This window comes from Cibotium barometz, chromosome 32 (assembly GCF_041138505.1).
Source record: "Cibotium barometz isolate CiBa-2024 chromosome 32, ASM4113850v1, whole genome shotgun sequence".
Taxonomy (NCBI): domain Eukaryota; kingdom Viridiplantae; phylum Streptophyta; class Polypodiopsida; order Cyatheales; family Cibotiaceae; genus Cibotium; species Cibotium barometz.
Window position 1 is genome coordinate 48515695 of NC_141077.1, and position 20834 is coordinate 48536528.

A 20834-nucleotide genomic window follows, 5' to 3' on the forward strand; every position below is an offset into this window, starting at 1 on the left:
GGTTGTGTAGACATTGTGTGTGCTGCAAGGAGGAGGTCAACAGTTGCCATTGGGTGTATGTATACACATTGAGGTCACTATTGTGACATTTGAGCGTAGTATAGGTATCGCTATAGAAAATATAGCAGTTTGTGGGCAAGACAAACTAGAATGCTGTTTCTGGTAAATTTGTGTGTTTGGCAAGATGTCAAATGATGGCATGAACCAGATTGTTGCTGAGAAGCTTGATAAGAACAACTTCCATGCTTGGAGGTTCAGGTTGACAAATTTCCTTATGGGAAAGGGTTACTGGGACTACATAGAAGGTGAGCATGAAGAGGCACCAGAGATACCGGAGATCAATTCGACTGTTGCAGATGTGAAAGACTTCAAGGATTGGAACCAAGGAGCCAGAAAAGTTATGTATTGGCTCTTTGTCAGTATACAAGACACCATGATTGGGCACATACAGGATGCCAAGTCCCCCAAGGAGGACACCTTGGTAAAACTCTATGAAATGAATACCAAGGCACAAAAGATACAGTTAAAGAATGAACTTCATACTGTGGAGAAAAAGAGTATGTCTGTGAATGACTATGCATTGAAGATCAAGGGTATTGTGGAATCCCTTGCATCTATTGGCGTTTCAGTAGATGATGATGATTAGGTGGAAGTTTGTCTACGTGGTCTCGGGCCACAATACAAGGCGTTCAAGACGTCTATTCAGACTCGGGAAAAGATTCCCAATTTCACAGATTTGGTGTCTATGTTGATTATAGAAGAGAAGAGCTTGGGTGAAGACCAATAGTCTTCACAAAACAAAAACAGTTCAGAGTAACAAGCTTTCTACACAAGTTCAGGAAGAGGATGAGGTAGAGGAGGGCATGGACGCGGCCAAGGAGGTGGCCAAACAGGTAATCAGAATTATGGCCAGCAGGAGCAACAACAACAGTCCCAGAATTTAAAACAACAACAACACGCAAGTGGAAGAGGCCAATTCAGAGGTAGGGGGAGTCAAAGAGGTCGTGGAAATTGGAAAAGGAAGTATAATAAAACATGTGGATACTTTTATTGTGATTGATAAGCCTGGACATGTGCAGGCAGATTGTTATAAGAAGCAGGCTGACATGCAAAATGGAAAATTGCAGCAAAATAACTATGCATCCTCGAGCAGAAACAATGAGGATAATGAAAGGTTGTTTGTTATGCAGCATGTCATTAATGCCATGTCTGAAAATGTTGAAGCAGCACATAAAGATGATGTATGATACATTGATTTTCAGGTGCTTCAAACCACATGACAAGTCATGGGGAGTGGTTCAAGAAGATGAAAAACCTTGAAAGACCAGGTTTTGTGGAAACAAGGGATGATACTGCTCATCCAATTGCCATGTTGGAGATGTGCCATTGTCCATGCAGGATGGCAAAGTGAAGTATCTTGCAGATGTACTTCATGTTTCGAACATAACAAAGAATCTGGTTTCAGTTGACCAGATGATTGAGCAGGGTTTGCAGGCTTGGCTTAACCCTGATGGTTGTTATGTTTAAGACTTTAAAGACAAGTGCAAGTTGGTTGCAAAAGGCAACAGAGTGGGCAGAATGTTTACATTGAATGTAAACATGCCTGAAGTGAGTGCTGCGATGTTTGCAAATGGTTCAGGAATTGTTACAGACACAGACATTTGGCATAAAAGAGTTAGACATGTGAATGTGCAAAGAATGAAGTCTATGCAGACTAAAGGAATTGTGACAGGGCTGCCAAAGTTTAAAGTTGAAGGTATGCAGAAAATATGTGAAGCATGCCAATTTGGAAAGCAAACAAAGCATGTATTTCCACATGGCAGAAATGTGAGCAAAAATGCACTAGATGTTGTGCATTCAGATGTATGGGGTCCTACGAAGACCATGTCTATGGGAAGCTGCAGGTATTATGTGACATTTATTGATGACCACACAAGGAAAGTGTGGGTATACTTCATGAAGGAGAAGAGTGAGGTGTTCACTCATTTTCAGAATTTCAAAGTTATGGTTGAAAAGCAAACAGGGAAACATGTAAAGTGCCTAAGGTCAGATGGAGGGGGAGGGTACTTCTCCAATGAGTTCTTTGAATTTTTGAAGAAGAATGGTATTCAAAGACAGTTTACATGCAGATACACTCCGCAGCAGCAAAATGGAGTTGCTGAGCGGAAAAACAGGCACATTACTGAGATTGCGCGAGCATTTATGGGAGAGAAGAATATGCCACATAGCTATTGGGCTGAGGTTATTTTTACAGCAGTTTACATCATGAACAGGACTCCAACTGCAGCCATACATGATGTAACTCCAGAGGAGAGGTTTACTGGCAGAAAACTTGATTTGTCTCATCTGAAAGTCTTTGGATACATTGCATATGTGCATGTGCCAGATGAGTTGAGAACTAAGTTGGATCCAAAAGCTGAAAAATGTGTGTTTATTGGATATTGCCTTGAGCAAAAGGGATACAGGTGTTATAACCCTGCTACACGTGAGTTGAGGGTAAGCAGGATGTTGTTTTTGATGAGATGAGCAGCTGGTATGCTGTTGAAAAAGAAGCTGTTGGGGCTAATGTGAGTGGAAATGTGGTTGCACAGAATGCAAGTCAGCAATCATAGTTGCGTCATAATACCAGTCCTGCAAACATGATTAGTACATCACATAAAGGCAAAGAGAAAGTGGTTGAGCCCCGTAGTATGCCTGACATTTTTGCAGGACATTCTTATGTTGATGGAGAGACTAGTGGCTCAGAGATGAGCCTTGATGAGGATCTTGGGATACCAGCTATGAGAACACCTGGTGTAAAGAAGGCTATGGAAGCCATAAATGCAAAGCTGCGAAGATCTGGGAGAGTGAAGAATCCTGTGCAGAGGTTTACCTATGATGGTTATGTGGCACATCACTATGCATACATGATGGCAAAAGTTATACAGGTTGTAGAGCCCACATGCATTGATGAGGCTATTGGAATTGTGTGTTGGGAGAAAGCTATGGATGAGGAGATGGATGCACTATATGGAAATGAGACTTGGGATTTAGTGCAATCAAATCGAATTTCCACTAACTCATAACATAACCAACATCATTCAATGCAAATTTGAATGTGGTTCATGATGTATTACTACTATGCTAAGCAATGATAGACTCTATACACAAGCAACGATGCTAAAAAATGTTTACCTATGTCTCATAAGGTTGCTAAGAGACTTACCAAACCACCGAGATTAAGAATTTCACCTGATATGGAAAGCTTCTAAGAGTCCTCCCAACTTGTTATCACAATAAGGTGGCTTTGTGTGTCATAGGTGTTGCGATCCAATGAATGCAATGCTCATATGGTCACTGATAACTCCAATCCGCTCACTTGTAATGCATAGACCCACAAAGAGATAAAAAGAGGAAGAAAAAAGGAAGAAGGATGTGTGATTCACATGCCAACACACACTCACATAGGGTTGTAAGGAAGAGAGAGAGAGTAGAGAGAATACTCAATCCTACTGCATGACACATACTTTTTAAAAGTCATTTTTTAGTAGATCGCTTTTAACACAAGGGCACCCATCTACTAGTTTTAGATCTTTTACATATGAATGACCTTATTTGCTGATTCTCTCATGATACAAACTCAATGCCCAAGATGGGTGAACATCTTTAAGATGCTTACAACTTTGGCAAAATGTTTTTACAATTTAATGATGACATCTTTAGCGGATTTAGGCGAAACATTGTGAATGTAAGATTGGCAAGTGTAGATGTCAAATTGGTGAGTGTAGACTTAAGTTGTTAGAGCACTCCATATTAACCAAATTGGTCAAATCAAATACTCATAAAGTCCAAAAGTTATCCCCAAAGCTATTTTGTGCACATGTGGATTGATGTGAACACACATGGATGATGAGATTAACCTAAAGATGTCTCCAACACTATTTTGTGCACATGTGGATTATGTAAATACACATGGATGATCATCTATTGATGTGAATAAACATGGATGATCATCAACCTAAAGCATCTATTATAGCAATTTGTCGAGTCATTTTTACATACATGAATAATGTTCACACTTAGAAGGTTGTAACATCTCTAGTATGTGTGAAAATATTACTTCACATGGTTGGGCATGTTCTGGCTCACTGTAAGTTGGTCACTATTCTAGGACATGCATTGACTATACTAGATTACTTATTTTAAGAGTGGCAATGGGCATGGACATACATGCATAGGTGGATGATCTTGACATATGGGGTAGTAGAATTTCTCTTGTAGATCACATGTACATTAGTGCATAATGTCTCAACATCAGATGCCCAAGTTATTTGCTTCTTCTTATGAGTAATATGTTTCACACTAGCTTAGAAGCACAAGTGCGCATATAGGACAATATTATACATTCTCCACTGCAAGAAGTGCATGGAATGAAGAAGAAGAAGAAGAATAGTAACCCCTTCTCTATTTGCATGATAATTCTCTATGTCATGTGGTAAATGTAGAAACCCTAATTTATCATATTAGTTGGATTGCTTTATTGACGCTCACTATTTTGAATTCAAAGTTTGGATAGTTATAAGCTAGGATCTCGATTTACTCAAAGGAAAGTAAAACTCTATTGTTTTCATGTTTTTGTAAGCAAATCTCTCAACTACCATTTATCACCTTCACTTACAAAAAATGGCCCACTTGATGGTCATTCTATAATTCCATTCTAAATTCATCATGCAAGCCCTTGGTAAGCTACTTGTTAATATTTAGCTAGTAACTCACTTTAAGTCATGCCAACAATGAAGGTCTAGGAATTTTGCTACTGTCATGCCATTGTACTCTTGGCTTACTTTTGGCAAAGGAAGGTGATTGCATAATCCCGAGAGGCTTCTTGCAAGAGAGATTTCTTATTTCCTTAAACCCTAGAGGAAATTTGCTACTGTCATGCCATTATACTCTTGGCACGCTTTTTGGTGAAGGAAGGTAATCCCTAGAGGCTTCTTGCAAGAAACATTTTTTATTTCCTTAAACCCTGGTCCTGGGTTCACATACCATATTAGATATTTTTTTAAATCATCCAGTTCCATCTATTTTTTATTTTTATTTCTTTGCATCTTCTTGTCTCCTACTTTTTTGGTCCTACTGTTGCCATAGTAGTCAAAGATAGGGTTGAAACCTAATTAGGTGTTCAAGGAAAAAAGCATGGTTTGTGTGGGAAAACTTCAATAAAGTATTCATGAGCTAAGTGGGTGGTATAGTCTCATGTTCGTATATGCATCATTAAAATGTTATGTGTGTCATCAAAGAATTGTTCCTTATCAAATTGATGTAAGTGATTTTGTTTTATGTTGAAACAAGACGCATTTGTGAAATGTTATAATTTGTTAGATTATAAATAAGACTGAGCATTTTACTTTTAAATGTGTGGTGAATGGAAAGGGATCTCCTTTCTTTTGTGAAGAATAATTGGGCCACGCATAAGGGTAGCTAGAGGTAATCTCTCTCTCTCTCTCTCTCTCTCTCTCTCTCTCTCTCTCTCTCTCTCTCTCTCGCTCTCATAGATAAGCTCGATGGGTCTTACCATCAATTACAATGAGGTTAAAAGCCCTTGTTTTTTCTCACTAGCAAACATTTTGTAGTATTCATCACTTTGAGAATCTATGTCATGTAATAAGTTTCATTTATCTAACCTGGTGGTAGTGTAACTTTTAATGTATACTTTTGTTATAACAAGGGAAGTTTTGTGGAAATTCTCATTGTGTGAAGTTTTCTATAGATATAAATTCTCATCATTTGAAGTTTTTTATAGATAGTATCCGTTCTCATTCATTTAAAAAAATGTACTACTATATCTATCCAAATTATCAAAGTTATGAACAAGTGAACATGTCCTTTTCTCTAATGATTGAAATTATCACTACGAGTTTTCAAGTTAATAATGTCTCTTATGCTTAAGAATTTAATGTTTTATTTCTCAAGAGAGACTTAAAAGTCTACTTTTTGGATTAGACAACCTCTCTAAACAAAAGAATTGAATATACCACCATCATAAGACATTGCTAGCCTCTAAAGGCTCACCACAGAGAGTGCAAGATGTGGTAGCCATGCTGGATCATCCTCCAATAACTCTCTTAGATGAATCTAATGACTAGACTTTGATCACTCAATATACGATCTCTCCATAAACCTTAAAGAGACACAATGCACATAACTTAGGTAAGGTAGTGGCATTACAAATTAATGTGTCCCATGATAACCGCATTTGGTATGAATCCACAATTCATATCTTATTAGAGATGGTATTGTTACTTGTGCACGAGTGAGGAGTTGATAATGCATATATGCATTTTTTCCAATAAAATGCATTCTATCATTTGAAACACTTCAAGGTCTTGCTAGAAAGAGGGGGTGTTTGTTTGTAGGTTTTTGGTGTGAAGGGATGCAAACTCTAACAATTATCATAAGGTTTTGATTGATTGATTGATTGATTGAGAGAGAGAGAGAGAGAGAGAGAGAGAGAGAGCTCAAAACAGGTATGTGGAGAACGAAGAGGGATCAACACTGTTGGAGGAGGAGTGGGGCATTAGATGTGTAGATGATGGAAGGTGGAGATGCCTGGGAGGGAGGGAGGCATGGAGGGGTGGATATGTGCAAGGGATGTCGAGGGATAGAGGAGATTTTAGGGGCTACTAGTACTCAACCCGCGCATTGCTGCAATATGTAAAAGACATTAAGAAGGAATGAAAGCCGGAATGTAAACGCAAAAATGGAAGCCGGAATACAAAGGGTCAATCGAAGGTATTTTTTCCTCTAAATCCAGGATTTCTCTTTTCTCCTCCTTGTGCATCGGTTGTCCATGGTTAATATGTAACAGAAATAGATGGAGGAGGGCTCTCCATGAGAGGGATATGGAAGCTTTTAGTAATTTTCTTGTATCGTGTAAGTCGTAGCAAGACCAAAAGTCTGAAACGCGCTTTAGGTTTTGGGCAGGTTTAGAGGTGAGGTGCTAGTGATGGCTGCTGTGGAGCCTCAACCCTCTTGCACCCGAGCGACCGAGACGAGGGGGAATGAGGAGGCGGCAGAAGCAAAAGAGACAGTGGAAAGCATTCAGAAGGATGGCCAGGACCTATCATCATCGCAGGATTTGGCAGCAGCCCCCGTGGATGCTTCCCCTCTCCCACCCCAAGACCTATCGCCCGAAGAGCTGGTCGCCAAAGCTCGAGCCCCCGTCAAGAAAGAGTTCCTCCGTGCTCCTGGAGAGCGCCTCTTTGTGGGCCCCGATCCCAGCAATGGTGCCCCAACCATCGACGCAGCCCCGGTAGCAGCAGAGACAAGTGCTCTGAAAATATCCACTGTCAAAAAGTCTAAACGCCAGCAGAAAAGAGACAGACAAGTGGTATGGCCAATCTTCCATGCACTCAAGCAACCTGCAACACTTCACTCTGCTTCTACATGCTTCAAGCAGTTAGTGTAGATTATGCCTATCTACAATGCTAGTCATGTGAATTGTATAGTCTGAAAGCTCTTTCAGGGACTTCTATAGGAGGATGTTTTGTACATGCGTTGAACATTTTGGAGGACAACCTACTCCCTTGCAGACGGGTGTTCCTTGGCAATACTTTTGATGTACAAGAAAGCTAGAGATTGTGCACAGAATTTAAGGTCAGCAATGGGAAGCGCACAAAGCCAACCTCACACATTTAGGGCCAGCTATAAGGACCTTGACAACATCAAAGCCACATCTGTAGCTATCAGGTCAAAGGACAACTCTATGACCAATATACGTACATACATGATTCAGGGAATAATGAGGCCATCCAACAGTTATGACTTTGACGACCTTGATCTTCAGGAAGGATCAGAGAAAACGGAGTGAGGGGAAAGGCAATTGCTACATGCATTTACTCAGCATGAGGAGCTCCAGCTTGGGCAGGGACACGTTGCAGATGCACTTGGGCACTGACACATGCATGTGCTGAGTGTGAGGAGCCTGTGAAATGGGTGTGCCAATTGCCACTTGCTACATAAGCAAGGTGTAAGCTAGATGCTATTCACTTAGCAAGGGCAGCTGTACCAAGCAGTGCGACAGGAGCAGACACGAAAGAGGGTACAAAAAATTAGTAGTTGCTCACTAAGAGCAACATCAGCAGGAGAAGTTGAGATTAACATTGGATGTGCAGTGTAACATGCGGGAGCTTACAGACAAGGATTATACTTTGATAGATGCTTTCAGCCCTTAGTTCTTGACAATGAATAGCACAATGTAGAGAAGATAGGAGTGCAAAGAGAGAGAGGAGAGACAAATGCGCAATATTGGGTTCCAACTACCCTCTGATGGCCCCCCGTATGGTGTATTTGCTTTATTGAATGAGTAGAATGACAGATTGCTGGCTGTAAACAGTGAATTGACTTAGGCAGCTTCCCTTGACTGAGATAACCTATAGCTTGGAGTTTGTCCCTTGATCTACACTTTCCACCTTGCGTGGCCCCTTCTTGGCTTGTCTTTAGCCCTTGGACTTCAACACTTACAGAGATATGAGATCGATTATGCGCCCATTGCTTATATAGTATCTCCATATGCTGGTTGATCTGTCCATATAGCTGTCGGTCTGCTCACGTCTGGTCAAATCAGCAATTAAAGCAGCGCTTATCACATGTGTGAGCTTTGGAACTGCCTGACTTACCTCCTATGTTGGCTGACAAGGTCTTGGGCTTGTCCTAAGGCTGTCCCAAGTGGCTGAGCCTAAGGCCTTGGTCTGGCCTTGGACAAGCCTTCCATGGCTGTCCATGAGAGAGACTCCTACAGAGTATCTCCTAACCTAGACTTGTACCTACGCATCTGGTAGGAAGCCTACCTAGTAAATGCAGCGGACTTGTCTCGGACAAGGGCGCACAAAGGGCTAGTTACCACTCTTAAGACTTGTACCTTTTGTATAGATATGGCCATGTGAACATTCCCTTTTGCTTAACTTGATGGAGCTGCATAGTCTCCAAATAGTTCATCAATAATGTTTGAAAATCTTCAAAGAAGTTCTCGTCAAGCCAGAACGGCTTTGAGCGTCCCTCAGTCGTCAAACTTTGTGAGGAATTGACGCTCTTTACGGCCAAGTCATGCTTAAAGCGGTGCGAAAGGATCTATTTTAGAACCATCACTTCGGCTTCGTCGATGATATCAAGTTTTGATTCATCTTGGACATCTTTGGAAGGAGGTTCAGCATAGTGCTTCAACCAAGCAACATGAAACATATCGAGCATGGTCGAACTAGAAGGTAACTTTAACTTCATGGACACCTTGTTATTCTTCTTGAGAACGGGAAAAGATCCAACACTCTGAAATGACAAATTTGGGCCTCGCGTGCTCACCTGTATCAACCTTTGTCTCATAATCTATAGATATACCCAATTTCCTTTCGAGAATTTCATATCCCTTTTGTCCTTGTTGGCTTGTCGAGAATAGGTCTCCTGTACTTTGGCTAACTTGTCTTTCACAAGCTCCAATATCTCCTGATATGTCTCTGTCATGTGATTAGCGTCGGATATTGAAGGCGATGTCTTGGTTAATAAAGATTGGAACCATATTCCCAATGCTGTCTCATATGGAGTCTTGCTAATAGTTGAAGAAAAATAGTCATTCAAAACAGTTTGAACCAAAGATAAAAATTGTTTCCACTTATCTTGTTGATGATGGACATAACACTTCAGCACGTCAAGCGCCAATTGATTGTAAATCTCTGTTTGGCCGTTCGTTTGTGGGTGGAATGCACTAAAAAATTCAACTTAGTATCAAAATTATCAAACAATGTCCTCCAAAATGATTGGTAAACTTGGCATCACGATCTAAAACAATGGTCCTAAGAATGTCACCAATCAGGTACCAATACTAGATAAATAGTTTTGCAGGGAATAAGCATAACGAACTTTCTATAACGATCACAACAGTCAAACATTGTGTGTTATGGTTACTCAGACTAGAAGACAAATTCATCACAAAATCCATAGAAATATCTCGGAAAGGGCCATTGAGAATTAGCAATGGTTATAACAACCCCACTTTTTTTCCATGCAATGCTTTCACCTTTTGACAAATTGGACATATGTGAATACGTCCCGTCTCATTTTAGGCCAGTAGAATTGTCTCTCGACTTTCTCCAATGTTAAGTTCATGTCTCTATGTCCATTAGTGATGGCGACATGGGCGTCATGGAGAAGTCGCTCCAAACTATTTCAAGACACGGAGTCAACTTTTATAAAAAAGCCAACCTTCCCATATCAAGAAATGACATGGTCTTGCGATGTCCAATGCTTGTTTTCATGGAGTATCGAATTCATCAGAATCTGCGTACTTGTGCTAGTCTTGCACCAACGAGCTCTATCCGTGTGGATTGGATAATAGTTCCATTTCTGCATGGCCTTTCTTGCAAGATAGTCAATCATGCCACTCTATTGTTGGAACATCTGGTACCATGGTGCTGCTGCGGCCACTCCATTGCGCAGTTAGCATCGTTTGAAGCCAACACTAAGCCTGATGATCAGTGGGAACCTCAAAATCACGCCCATATAAAAAATGTTTCCAATGCGTTAGGGCTTGAATTATTACTAGGAGTTCTCGATCATAGACCAAGAAATTCCTCTCTGTAGGAAAGAGCTTAAGAGACATGTGCTACTAGATGACCATTCTGTTGTAACACAGCTCTATTACTTGCATCGATGATTACTTGGAATGGATCATTCCACGAGGCAAGCGCTAAACAAGGGAAGCAACCTTGAGGTCCTTGAAAGCCCGTAGTCCACGTTGAGTCATGTGGATGCGGTGCCTACGAGTCGTGATACCCTTGAGCAAATCTGTGAGAGCTACCAAGAGGTCGAAGAATTTGTCGATATGGATGGGATATGCTTAGCAAATCCCCACAAATAACTATACATTGTACGTTGTTTATGAAATCTCCCAATTTAGAATTTCTGCCACTTTAGCGGAATCTATCGGATGCCTTCGGCACTAATTATGTATCCAAGGTAATGAATTTCGAACAAATAAAACTCTGATTTTTTTTCATTGACATAAAGCTTGTTGTTTTCCAGTAACTTCATCACTTTTTTGATGTCAAGGTCGTGCTGCTTGAAAGGTTCAGTGATGGAAGGACTAGCTATGGAGGCTTGAAGAGATAGGTAGCCTTGACTATGCATGTGCATGCACATGTACATGCTAATCCCATGACTAATCCTTGACGGGCAACATAAAGAACAAGATTAGAACCAGATTATCTTGACATAGAAAAGACACAAAGATCTTTGATATACACAGGGAAACACACATTTGTGCTTTGTAGTAGTAACAATTTATCATTACCCCCCATTGATACCAACTTGGCCTACTCATTTGGTGGCTCAGATCTTGAATCATTACATAAAGCTGATTTTTCATCTCCTCCCTCCAGAAAATTCAGGTTTTCAGAAAATTAGGGTTTTGTGAAATTGATGCTATAGGAGGTTGTAGCAACACTTCAACGCTTGATTTTTGCCCTCAATCTTGAAAAATGATGAAAGATTAGGGTTTAATGCTTTGATTAAGCAAGACCTCTAGAAAAAATGAAAAAGCCCCAAATTGAGTTTTTTTGAGCATTTTCATGAGTGTTTGCTAAAGCACTTTGATGGTTTACTATTTTCATTTTTTTGCATGTGTTTTCATGGGCTTTCTTGGCGGTGGCTTCTCTTCTGCTCTGCTTTCTCCTCTGCACCCCCGTTTTTCAGTTGTGGTGTCTTTGCTGTGTTGGTGTTGAGTCAGTCTATGGTGGCTGCAATGTGAGGTAGCAAGGACACGGCTAGGCGGCTTTTGTGGCCAGCTATGCACAACATAAGGTGAAGTAGCTATTGATAGCGTGCTATATGGTAGTGTCATGTGCATCAGCAATGCCATGGACCTTCTCAAGGCTAGATCCAGAAGAGGCAAACAGATACATAGTATGAACCAGATAGAGTCAGATTTGGAGCACAAGGTGCAGAAGTGGCCAGGTTGGACTTGGAGAAGCACCAGGGGGCAGTCGGCTGAGTACAGAAGCTGTCGGCTGTACCAGGAAGCAAGGTGGCTGAAGGCGCATGATGACAAGGCAAGATAACCCAGTTGGCTGAGTTAAAGGTCAATTAAGGTATTCAAAACTGGCCGACCAGCAGTCGGCCAGCTCCGTCGGCCAGCTCCTACCTTGTCCAAGTATCCTATAAAAGGCACCAAGTGCTCATAGAATTAATGATTCTCTCCCACTAGGGGATTGGATCATTAGAGGTCCCATAGGGGACAGATTTTACGGTTAAAAACCTTTTTAAGGAGGCAGCCAAGGGTTGCAAAGATATGTACCTTTTTGTACCATAGTATATACTGAAATTCCAGCACTTCTCACTCTCTCTCTCTACTCTCTCTCTACCTGCGTTTTTGCATCAGATGGTGCGTTTTTTGCATCAGAAGGTTTTCAAGAGTGTTTAGGGCTGAAAGAAGACTACCCAGAGCTTCCGCGCGTTACATTGGTATCAGAGCATCAGGCTCAGCCAAGCTAAACACTGATTCAGTCTCACATGATGGTGTACAGGTCCAAGGTACAGGAAAGTACACGGATTCGAAGCCCAAGGCGGGAACACAGATCGGGAAAGAACTCCCAGGAGGTTTGTTGGTGGTGTTCCACAGTGCCAGATGGGGATGGCAGTTCCGTGAGCCAGATAGGTTCTAAGGGAACGGTCCCAAGGGAGGTTGATCCTCCAAGGGGTGATGTGAGAGTGCCAGACTCAGTTCCAGGAAAGAAGACCAAGACAGTGTTCAGAGTCAGGGCAAGAATGGATTGTGGACTAGAGGAAGACCAGATGCATAGATCTTCATCAGAGACAGAGTGGTTTGGAGAACAGAACGGATTTTCAGAGAAAAAGGTTTGCCAGGGATGGATGATGACAGAGGGACTTCGGAACAGGATTGGGATGATGACAGTCATCCAAGAGCAGGTTGGATTCCCGTCATCAAGTTTAGCAGAGGGGGATGTCATGTGCATCAGCAATGCCATGGACCTTCTCAAGGCTAGATCCAGAAGAGGCAAACAGATACATAGTATGAACCAGATAGAGTCAGATTTGGAGCACAAGGTGCAGAAGTGGCCAGGTTGGACTTGGAGAAGCACCAGGGGGCAGTCGGTTGAGTACAGAAGCTGTCGGCTGTACCAGGAAGCAAGGTGGCTGAAGGCGCATGATGACAAGGCAAGATTACCCAGTCGGCTGAGTTAAAGGTCAATTAAGGTATTCAAAACTGGCCGACCAGCAGTCGGCCAGCTCCTACCTTGTCCAAGTATCCTATAAAAGGAACCAAGTGCTCATAGAATTAATGATTCTCTCCCACTAGGGGATTGGATCATTAGAGGTCCCATAGGGGACAGATTTTACGGTTAACAACCTTTTTAAGGAGGCAGCCAAGGGTTGCAAAGATATGTACCTTTTTGTACCATAGTATATACTGAAATTCCAGCACTTCTCACTCTCTCTCTCTACTCTCTCTCTACCTGCGTTTTTGCATCAGATGGTGCGTTTTTTGTATCAGAAGGTTTTCAAGAGTGTTTAGGGCTGAAAGAAGACTACCCAGAGCTTCCGCGCGTTACATTGGTATCAGAGCATCAGGCTCAGCCAAGCTAAACACTGATTCAGTCACATATGATGGTGTACAGGTCCAAGGTACAGGAAAGTACACGGATTCGAAGCCCAAGGCGGGAACACAGATCGGGAAAGAACTCCCAGGAGGTTTGTTGGTGGTGTTCCACAGTGCCAGATGGGGATGGCAGTTCCGTGAGCCAGATAGGTTCTAAGGGAACGGTCCCAAGGGAGGTTGATCCTCCAAGGGGTGATGTGAGAGTGCCAGACTCAGTTCCAGGAAAGAAGACCAAGACAGTGTTCAGAGTCAGGGCAGGAATGGATTGTGGACTAGAGGAAGACCAGATGCATAGATCTTCATCAGAGACAGAGTGGTTTGGAGAACAGAACGGATTTTCAGAGAAAAGGGTTTGCCAGGGATGGATGATGACAGAGGGACTTCGGAACAGGATTGGGATGATGACAATCATCCAAGAGCAGGTTGGATTCCCGTCATCAAGTTTAGCAGAGGGGGATGTCATGTGCATCAGCAATGCCATGGACCTTCTCAAGGCTAGATCCAGAAGAGGCAAACAGATACATAGTATGAATCAGATAGAGTCAGATTTGGAGCACAAGGTGCAGAAGTGGCCAGGTTGGACTTGGAGAAGCACCAGGGGGCAGTCGGCTGAGTACAGAAGCTGTCGGCTGTACCAGGAAGCAAGGTGGCTGAAGGCGCATGATGACAAGGCAAGATAACCCAGTCGGCTGAGTTAAAGGTCAATTTAGGGATTCAAAACTGGCCGACCAGCAGTCGGCCAGCTCCTACCTTGTCCAGGTATCCTATAAAAGGCACCAAGTGCTCATAGAATTAATGATTCTCCCCCACTAGGGGATTGGATCATTAGAGGTCCCATAGGGGACAGATTTTAGGGTTAACAACCTTTTTAAGGAGGCAACCAAGGGCTGCAAAGATATGTACCTTTTTGTACCATAGTATATACTGAAATTCCAGCACTTCTCACTCTCTCTCTCTACTCTCTCTCTACCTGCGTTTTTGCATCAGATGGTGCGTTTTTTGCATCAGAAGGTTTTCAAGAGTGTTTAGGGCTGAAAGAAGACTACCCAGAGCTTCCGCGCGTTACAGGTAGCTATAGGTGGAAGTAGCAGCAGGCACACTGTAGAGAGAGTTGATGGTGGCCAGCCAGGAAACATGGATTGTTGCTACAGTGATGAAGCGTTGATGATAGCGGGGGTGATGGCAGCTTGGATGTGGGCTAGCTATGCAGAACTAAGCGTAAAGGTGCTGATGATGGGATAGCTGGCTCTGATACCATTTGAGAGGATTAGTGTTGCACGAAATAGAAGAACTAGCTATGGAGGTTTGAAGAGATAGGCAGCCATGGCTATGGAATAGTAGACAAGGAGAGAGAAAGAAAGAAAGAAAGAAAGCTGTATTAACGTCTACTAGAGGCCGAACTCGACCTATGAGACAAATCAATGTACAACTGTCAATGTCTTCTGGATGTCCAAAAAAAAAGGACAAAATGAACATGAAATAAACTATGAAAGTACTGAGCTAGTGGGGGGGTGTGATGGATGGAGCACTATATTCATATGCTCATGTTGTACCTCCAGTCGTGGATATCCATGGGTGTAAGGCTTGCGAGCAACCCTGAGACTGTTATTTTGGAGTAGGTAGAGCATCTTGAGGAGCATATTGTTTGCGAATGCATATGTGTCATGCATATGTTTGTCATATGTAGAATGATGCATGATTTTGTTTTTGGCTAACACAGGTTACGTGTTTCCACTTGGTTTTAGACTTTTGTTGCAGGTTCTGAAGGAACAAGCAAGAGTTCTTTGTCACTTTGACGTGATGGTATGGCCTTATTGTTCAGGATGATTGTTTCATCACCCAGATGCACTTGAGGGCCATTGCTTTTGTCATATGGGGACTTTTTCTTCATTGGATGCTTACTGTGTTATTGAGTGCAATCGAGGACGCTTGCTATTTTTCAAGAGGGGGGTATGTTATGACCTTGTGTTTTTCCCTCTAGACAAGAAGCAGGTGGGCACAGGCTGGACAGTGTGAACAGGCATCGGTTTGGATATGAAAAGGAAACCCATATATGTGTGGCCAGCCCAAGTGTGAAAGGGGACAAAAGGGATTTTTAAGTTTATAAGGTTTTTAAACCTTTGAAGTTTGAAGGCTTAAAATATTATTATATTTTTAAGCATGCGTTTTGCTGATTGTTTTTGGCATTTTTGAAAAGCGATCGCCTCTTTATAAAGGTGGAGGGTGGCGCATGGCTTCAGGGCGCATTCCTTGGGCAGATCGCCGAGTGGTGGTCATCATGGAGCAGGTTGCCAGGTGGAGGCTGCACGTGTGGAGTTGGCAACTGCTGCACACAAGGGCTACAGTGCCAGGCAGGGCTGCATCGGGCTGTGTATGGCTGTGGGCGCCAAGTGGGCTGCTGTGCACATGGGCGCATGGAAACAGGACATTGGTCTTCGAGAAGAAACAAGACTTTGGTAACGAGGAAACAGGCCTATGGTTTATGGATACAGGTCTATGGTTTATCAGATACAGGTCTTTGGTTTCATGTGGAAAGCATGTCTTTGGATTCATGTGAACAGGTTCTAGTTTTCCCGAGGTTACATGCAAGCTGTGACTATAGGAAGGACATGTGGTTTGGTATAGCCCTACTGCTGTCTGAGAAAGGGTTATGGTATCCATGATAGCGATGGAGAAGACCTTTTCAAGCAGGGAGGTGTCGTACAGGTGTGTCTTCTCTATGGAATGCTTTGCTGTGATAACGAGAGTTTTTATTTGGAAGTGCTAGGTGAAAAGCTTCGTGGGATCCTATTGGTAGAGGATTCGACAAGTTGTACTTTGTACTCATATTTGATCAAGTAAAGAAATACCGCAAGGGGCGCCACTGCGTTTTGGGGCCAATCGGTGTCCTTGTATTATTTGCAGGAGCACTCTAGAATCCCCTGTTTGTTTTCTTTTTCTAGGTTTCCTTGGGTGATGAAGTGTTTTGTGTGCGAGTGTTTGTTTCACCGCCCGTCAGATTTTTGAAGGCCGGTTTCACTTGAGCACTCCTTTTTACCTGGATGTTTCTGGGTTGATGCGGCTTCTATCACTGTCTATATTTAGAAGAAGTCTCGTATTTACTGAGCTGATGGCAACTTGGACTAGCACAAGGTGAGGTTGGTTGCCAAGTGCTATGATTAGTGCCGTGGAGTCGACTTCAATGAAACCTTCGCTCCGATAGCCCGAATGACTACTATTCACACCGTTCTTGCTCGTAGGACATCATAGATGGCTCGTATTCTAGATGGATGTCAAGTCGGCTTTTCTGAATGAAGGGCTTACACAGGAAGTGTATGTTGATTAGCCGTCAGGATTTGAGATTCCAGGTAGACAAGACTAGGTGTATCGGCTAAAGAAAGCTTTGTATGGTCTGAAGTAGGCTTCGTGGGCTTGGTACTAGCGGATTGATGAGTTCTTTCAGAAGCTTGGCGTGCGTCATTCTCATGTAGATTCGAACCTTTATATCCTCCTTGAGAGGGGGTTAGTTGTTATCATTGTGGTCTATGTGGATGACCTCATCTTTACCGGTTCTTATTCTGTGAGGATCCGTTCAGTCATGGATGCTTTGGAGAAGGAATTTGACATGACAGATCTTGGCCTTTTGCATTATTTTCTTGGCTGGAGATTTGGCAGACCCCTTAGGGTATTTTCTTTTCTCAGCAGAAGTACACATGAGAGAGACCAGTTTCTTCTCCTATGGATACTAGTGAGAAGCTTTCTCTTCTTGATGCTTCTCCAGGGATATATTTGGGGCAGTATCGGGTTCGCATCGGTTGTTTGGTATGGTTTACCTACTCTCGATTGGACATTTGTTTCGTAGTCAGCTTATTGAGTTCTTTCACATCCAAGCTCCGTCAACAGCATTGGCGGTGTGCTCTTAGGGTGCTTTAGTACTTGCGTGGTACTTTTGACTTTTGCATCTTCTATGGCCAAGGGTGCACTCTTCTTGAATGGTCGGATTCAGATTGGGTGCACTCTTCTTGAATGGTCGGATTCAGATTGGGTTGGAGGTCCGGATACTCAGCGTTCGACCACTGGTTTTGTTTTTTCACTTGGGTCGGGAGCCATTTCATGGAGCAGTAAAAACCATCCTACTGTGGCACTTTCCTGGACAAAGATGGAGTATCGTGTAGTTTGTTATGCTGCTTGTGAGGCGATTTGGTTGCGGAGATTATTGGGAGAACTTGGCTTTCCTCCTACCAGATCTACTCTTCTTTGGTGTAACAATCAGAGTTGCATTGCCATCGCCAAGAACCCTGTGTTTCATACTCGTACGAAACACATTGAGATTCAGTATCACTATGTTCGTGAACGGGTTCTTGCTGGAGTTTTCATTTGGAGTATTGTCTTTCACCAGAGAATGCAACAGATTTGTTCACCAAGCCGGTGTCTCAGGTTTCCTTGGCTCCTCATCTTCGGCTTCTCGGAGTTTGTTCAGCATCTGGTGCTAAGAGGGGTTGTTAGCATGTTCATCCCCATATTTTGCCCATGTATTTGCCCATACTTGATCCCTTTTATGGCCCTTGGTTGTGGGTTGGCCACCCGTAATTTTCTCTCATTTTTTCCTAGAGTTTTTCTTAGGTTGGGTGAGCCTGGTCCAGTCGGCTAGCTCCTATGTTCTAGTCGGCCAGCCCCATCTTACCTATAAATAGGGATGTGTGGTTCATATGTTGAGACACTCTCACCTTTTGTATCCTTCACTTATGAGACTAGTTTGTCTCTTGCTTGGGATTGCTTTCATTGCAGTATATTCAGCTTATTAGCTTCATCTCTCTCTCTCTCTCTCTCTCTCTCTCTCTCTCTCTCACACTCTCAGTTCAGCATACTCTAGTGCTCATCTTGCTTATGCTCTGTGCACTCTTTCACATCCAGGCTGAAGCGCATCATCCCTCTGCTCCTTACTTGCAGAAAACACAGCACATTTCAGCCTGCATGTTCAGCCAGCCATCGCTTGCATATTCAGCATCTCACTGTCATAGAACAGTCCCCAATTTAGCCCTTCTCTCAGCCACATATTGTAGTCCTCCTATAGCCCCTTGGAAGAGTGCATTGGCGTCGAGATTGGTCATCACTGGTGCTTCTACAGTAGTGTGCAGTCAGCCCTACTCTTGGTCTTCTGAAGGTCTTGCGTTTGGCTCATCTACAGTCTCAAAGTAAGTGCCGCAGTCGTTCTCGTCTACAGTCTTAAAGTAAGTCCTGCAGTCATTCTCTTCAAAGAAATAAAGCAAATACTCCTAGCAATAGGAGGGGGCCCTTCAGTGGGTAGTTTGGGACTCAATAAGGTGTACAGATCTCTATCTCTCTCTCTCATCTCTTAAAGTTTGAAGTGATATAGTGGATTGCTAAAGACTCACGAAACTCAAGATACAACAGGAGGTGTGAGACTTTTTGTAACAGGAACCTTCATCTACGCATAATTCTGTTGCATGTTACATAGTTGGTCCCGTCAAGCTTATCCTCAACGGATAATATCTGAAATACATCACTGTCTATCATTTTTGATGATACTCAAGCAACTAATCATGCAGCCTACAAGTGCTAAGTGTTACTTTGATGGCCGCTGACAATGGAGACTTGCAAGGCGTATGAAAGAAAAGAACAATAACCAATTTTCTAAATAAAGAGCTAGAATGAGACTCCAAAATAGGTTGAATACCAACATCAAAGTGGGATCAAAACCAGCACCTTTTTTCAAGTATGTTTTCAAGTGGCTAAACAAGGTCCTCCACTTGTGGCAGTTTCAATGGTAAATCTTTAGATCTAGATTCAGATATTGTGTCTCGATTAAGCAGAGGGGATGTCTCACACATCATTTTTGCTAATGATGCAATAGATGCATGTGGAATCAACTATGGGCAATGGGCATGGTCACTGTGAAACGCCTGAAATGTTTTGAAGTTTCACCGAAACGCTTGCCTGAAACGTGCAGTTGAAATGGCTATTTTTTGGGTTTTTTTTCTTATACTCATATCTCTTGATTATATATATATATATATGTATGTATGTATGTATGTATGTATGTATGTATAGGCGTTTCGGTCGGGTGTTTTGGTCTGTACTTGTGTCGGAATGAAACATTTTGGGTTGAAATGCCGTGTTTCGGGGTGAAACATTTTGGGGCTGAAACGTTTCGTTGTGAGGCTAGCAATGGGTGAGTTGAAAGGTTGAGTTTGTGTGCCCTGATGCCGAAGGGGAAAGAGGCTACGTGAGAGAAGGGGGTGCACAAGGATTGATTGTAGGATATACCATCAAGGTAAATATCACAGACCTTCCCTACATGCAAGGCTTGGAATAGATGGCGCAAGCGGGCAGATTACGACCTGCAGGTTGGAAAGTAGTGAGCTGTGATATGCGGAAGCTTCGGAGAAGGATCGGTACTTCAAAACTCAGAAATCAGCACTCTTTTTGCGACGGAACTAACGCACAAACTGAAAGGAGATGTGCAGAAAATAGAGAGAGAAGGGGGAGATGGAGAGGACACAGTATTGGGTCCCAATTACCCTCTGTAGGGCCCCCACCACGGATGCTGTATTTGCTTTATTAGAATGATGTAAATCTAAAAACAAATACAGAAAACTTGACCTTTTCTTGGCTGGAAAATCCTGCCCTTGACCTGAATCCTTCACCCATTTGCGTTAGTAAGCCCTTGGCTGTCTTGGCCGCTTGGTTTGCTTGAGCACTTGGTGAAAATGAGATGAATGATGGGATTATGGCTTCCACTATTTATACTCCTCCAAATCCCAAAAAATCCTGCCTTTTTTTCCTAATGGGCTGAAAGTGATGCGCTTGCTTCTGATTGGCTGGACACAGCTTTTGTCCACAATCCCAGGGCTGGGCAGCCTGTATGGGCTGCCCCATACATGCCCTACAGCCATATAAAGGTTGTAATCTCTGGGAGATTACCTTATCTGTGCCCTAGGGCTGTCCTACAGCCCCTCCATGGCTGGTGGGTTCAGCTTGGGCCTTCCTGGCCCACATGGGGATGGTTTCACACCATTCCCATGTCCATACTAAGCTCCGGGGTAGCCCTATGGGCTGGCCCCTTGTCCTAAACATAGTCTATTCAGTGATCTGGCATCCGGTACCATACCAGATACACAGAACCACTGACATCATTCTAGAGGGAGACTCACAGCGCGGACTGGCAATGTTTCATGTGCAGGACAGT

At 42.9% G+C, this 20834-nt stretch overlaps 1 protein-coding gene across 1 annotated transcript in view; it reads left to right on the plus strand.

The window, feature by feature from the left end:
* The first annotated feature begins 6775 nt into the window (after nucleotides 1–6775).
* Nucleotides 6776–20834, plus strand: part of LOC147620283 (FMN-linked oxidoreductases superfamily protein) — a 60277-nt gene continuing 46218 nt past the window's right edge. Inside the window, exon 1 of the mRNA XM_086772473.1 lies at nucleotides 6776–7369. Within this exon, the coding sequence (XP_086628599.1) occupies nucleotides 6986–7369 (384 nt within the window). The 5' untranslated portion in view covers nucleotides 6776–6985. The remainder of the gene's footprint in view (nucleotides 7370–20834) is intronic.